This window comes from Piliocolobus tephrosceles, unplaced genomic scaffold (assembly GCF_002776525.5).
Source record: "Piliocolobus tephrosceles isolate RC106 unplaced genomic scaffold, ASM277652v3 unscaffolded_17800, whole genome shotgun sequence".
In the NCBI taxonomy this organism is placed as follows: Eukaryota; Metazoa; Chordata; class Mammalia; order Primates; family Cercopithecidae; genus Piliocolobus; species Piliocolobus tephrosceles.
In genome coordinates, this window is record NW_022299644.1 from 1 (window position 1) to 3,404 (window position 3,404).

A 3,404-nucleotide genomic window follows, 5' to 3' on the forward strand; every position below is an offset into this window, starting at 1 on the left:
GGGTGGGGGGCGCCCGGCCGCGCGGCTTTGGAGGCGGGGCCGTCCGAAACCGGGCAGAGCTGCGCGAGCCGCGGAGCCCCCGCCTCTAGCGCGTCCCCGGCCCGGGGGTCTCCTGCAGGTCCCTCGGGGCGCCTCGCACGCCGGAGAGAGCCCAGCGACCTGGACCCAGCGGGGACGGCTGCGCGCGCTGCGCGTTCTCGGGGACCCGCCCCCTGCCGCCAGGAGCCAGCTGGGAACTCCGGGGTCTGCAGCCGCCCGAAACCCCAGACGGACAGCCCCAGCGGCCCTCCCGTCCCTCCAGGCAGCGGCGAGGAGGGGCGAACGGCCGCACCCTGGCAGGCCCTCCCTGCAGGGCTGGGGGCAGAGGGTCGCGCGTTTGGAGGGAGAGGCGGGGCCAGAATGTATCACAAAGTGCAAACGCGCTGTATTTCCAAACCCCGCCGCGCGCAGACAGCCGCAGCGTTCACGGTGACATGGCAGAAGGCGAGGGGGAGACGCGCCCGCGGGACCCCTTCCCTGTGCGCTTCCAGGTGGCGTCGACCGGGACTAAGGGGCAGCGAGAGAACCCTTCCCAGGCGCCTCCCACGGGATCGCCCGGCAGCCGCAGCACCATCTCCAGTCGCCGCAACCCCCGCGTGGAACAGACGACCCGGGTCTCAAGGGGCTGCCAGGGCGGGAGGCGGCCCCCGGTCCATCTCGGGCGCCGCCTGATGTACTCCTACTGCGCCCGGGTCCTCCCGGCCTGCCTCACTTTGGGGGGGCTCAGGGTCCTCACGGGGGACCCCTGCACGTAAGCCAGGACGGCGTTCTGCAGGAAGCTCGCTCTCTGGGCCTCCTCGTCCCGGATGCGGGCGATCTCCGCCTCCCGGAGCCGCAGCTTCTCCCGGAGAGACGCGTTTTCGCTCTCCCTGTCCAGCAGCGCCTCTCGGTGGTCGCTCGCCATCACTGCAGGGCAAGGAGCGCAGTGAGCGGGCGCAGTCCCAGCGCACCGTGGCATGGCCTCAGCACGGGAGACCTGGCCAGCCCCGCTCCCTGGCTAGCCTCACGTCCCACCAGTGGGCGGCGGGAGGGCGAGGGTCTGGCTCACCTTTCAGCTGGCGCTCCAGGGCCGCCGCCTTCTCCCTCAGCGCCTCCTGAGCCGCCAGCTCTGCCTGCAGCCGGCCGTTCTGCTCCTGCAGCTCCACGCGCACCCTGCTCACCTCGGCCACCCTTTCCTGGTCCTTGAGGCTCAACTCCTGCCAGGCACGAAGGTTGGGGTACTCCTTCGTGAGTCGAGTACTCACGAAGGGTGAGGGGTCGAGGCCTAGCACGCCCGGGGCCCCCCGCTGGAGCCCCGGCTACCTGCTGCAGCTCTTCCAGGCGCCGCCGCAGGCTCTCGACTTGCAGGCCCAGCTGGCTGGCCCGGGTCTGGGCCTCGGCCACCGCCTGCCTCTGCTGCAGGCAAGCGCCCTGCGCCTCGTCCCGTGCCTGCGCCAGCAGTCGCAGCTTGTCCTCCAGGTGAGCCAGACGCTGTCGCTGTGAGCACAGGAGCCGCCATGGAGAATGAGGGGCTCAGCCTGAGCTCACCTGAGGGAATGTCTGCATGGGTACGACCCCACCCCTCTGCAGGACTGGCTGCTCTAGTTACTACGACTCTGAACCCGCTCCCCTGGCAGCCACCTCCTCCAGATGCCCCCTGGGCTCCCCTCCTCCCTCTCCGGTCACACCACCCTTCCAGTCCCTCCATGGGTGTAGTCACAGGCTGCGGAGATGAGCCAAACCTTTCCAGTATGTCAGGCCCTGATCTGAGGCTGAAGCTGACCCAAGTGTCCAGCGTGTGCTGATCTGACCTCAACACCACACTCCCGCCTCCCCACTCAGACCGCAGCTCTGGAGTCTGCATGCGGACCGTGATGCTGGGCAGCCTGGAGGGTGGCGGACATCTGTGTGGCTCACCTCCTCCAGGTGGGCCTGGTTCTTGGCCTTGATCAGCTCCTCCTCCGCCTGGCCACGCTCGCTGAGTGCCGCTGCTTTCACTCGGCCCAACTCCTAAGTAGACGGCCACCTGCCAGCGCGTTCGCCTGTACCTGGCCCGAGGCCCTTCTCTCTCTGGCCCATCCAGCCAACCCCAACCAGGGGAGCTCCTCTCTGCCAGCCTCCTGAGGGCCACGCAGCTGCTCTGCCACCTAGCTCTCTGAGCAAGGTGCTTACGGCCAACGGAGCCCGAATGCCACCTAAGTCCCTCTGGCTTCTTGGGCACACTGGTGGGTGGGTCCCCAAAGTGGGACTTATGAGGCTCTGAGGCCAGGAAGGGGTGTCTGTGGTCCTGAGGTGGTGAACATCAGGAGTGGCTGCCTTGTTCAGCCCAGGGTTAAGGCAGAGCTTGGCCCTGCCTGGTGGGCGCTCACCTCTTCCAGGGACAGCCGAGCAGCCTCCAGCCTCTGCACCCGCTCCTGCATGGCCCTCTCACTCTCCTCCAGGTGCCGGGTCATGTGCTCCACCTGCTCAGGGGCAGGAATTGTGGGGCCAGGCTGGAGAGCCGGGCCTCCCTACCTTCCCCGCATGGACTCCCCACCCTGGAAGGCAGGCGTCTCTTGGGAACCTTGTTCATTCTGAGAAAGCACTGCTTTGGGTGGCCTAGCAGGAAACTACCCTAGCATGCGCACCCTGCACAGGTGGGGCTTGGTGTCTCTTCAGTGGCGGCCTGTACTACAGCTGAGGCATGGCCGGGGTCCCCTCCCAGCCCCAATGGAAGGTTCCGGGTCTGACATCCGCTCAGGCTGGCAAAATACAGCCACCCAGTGACCCCAGGTTGGCAAGGGGAGCTCCCACCAGGCATGTGCTTTGGGGACACCTGCATGACACCAAGGACAGAGGCTGAGGAGCGTTAGAGGCCAGATGAGGCCAACAAAGAGGGCACCTCCTTGATGCGCAGGCTTTCCGAGTCCTCCAGGCTCTGTCTGCACCTTCTCTTCTCCATGTCCAGGCGCTCTGGAAGCCCAGGGGGCAGAGCGTGTGTAAGTAGCCCTGGGGGACCCTGTCCCCAGGGTGCCCATCCCCAACCCTTCCACAGCAGGCCTGCCCATGCCCACCCTCGGCCTGGATGGCCCGCATCTTCAGCTCGGCTGATGTGCTGGTCAGTTCCTGCCTGGTCTGGAACAGCTGCTCCTGCTGACACCTGACCTTCCGCTCCAACTCCTCTACCTGGAAAGCCGGCACCAGAGAGGGAAGCTGCAGCCCTGCCGTGCCCACCCTGGGCTCCCTGGCTCCCCCACAGCTACCTGGTTTTGCAGAAGCAGGTTCTTTTCATTGGCAGCAGACAAGTCTCTGAGGAGCTTAGACTCCCGCTCCGCAGCTTCCTGGGAGGGGAACGTGGTATGGGCTGTGAGGGTCATGAAGCTGCCAGCCACCCCTTGGCCCACCCC

The 3,404-nt window shown here is 67.1% G+C and overlaps 1 protein-coding gene across 1 annotated transcript; it reads right to left on the minus strand.

Annotated features, from left to right (window-relative positions):
- Positions 1 to 402: 402 nt before the first annotated feature.
- On the minus strand, positions 403 to 3,338 carry LOC113220964 (leucine-rich repeat-containing protein 45-like; the record flags this gene model as incomplete). Its single annotated transcript, XM_026450328.1, has 8 exons — positions 403 to 945; positions 1,088 to 1,235; positions 1,342 to 1,515; positions 1,936 to 2,028; positions 2,388 to 2,480; positions 2,900 to 2,970; positions 3,072 to 3,183; positions 3,261 to 3,338. Coding segments are annotated over 8 exons (996 nt in total), but the record flags the coding sequence as incomplete, so codon positions are not given.
- Positions 3,339 to 3,404: the final 66 nt, after the last annotated feature.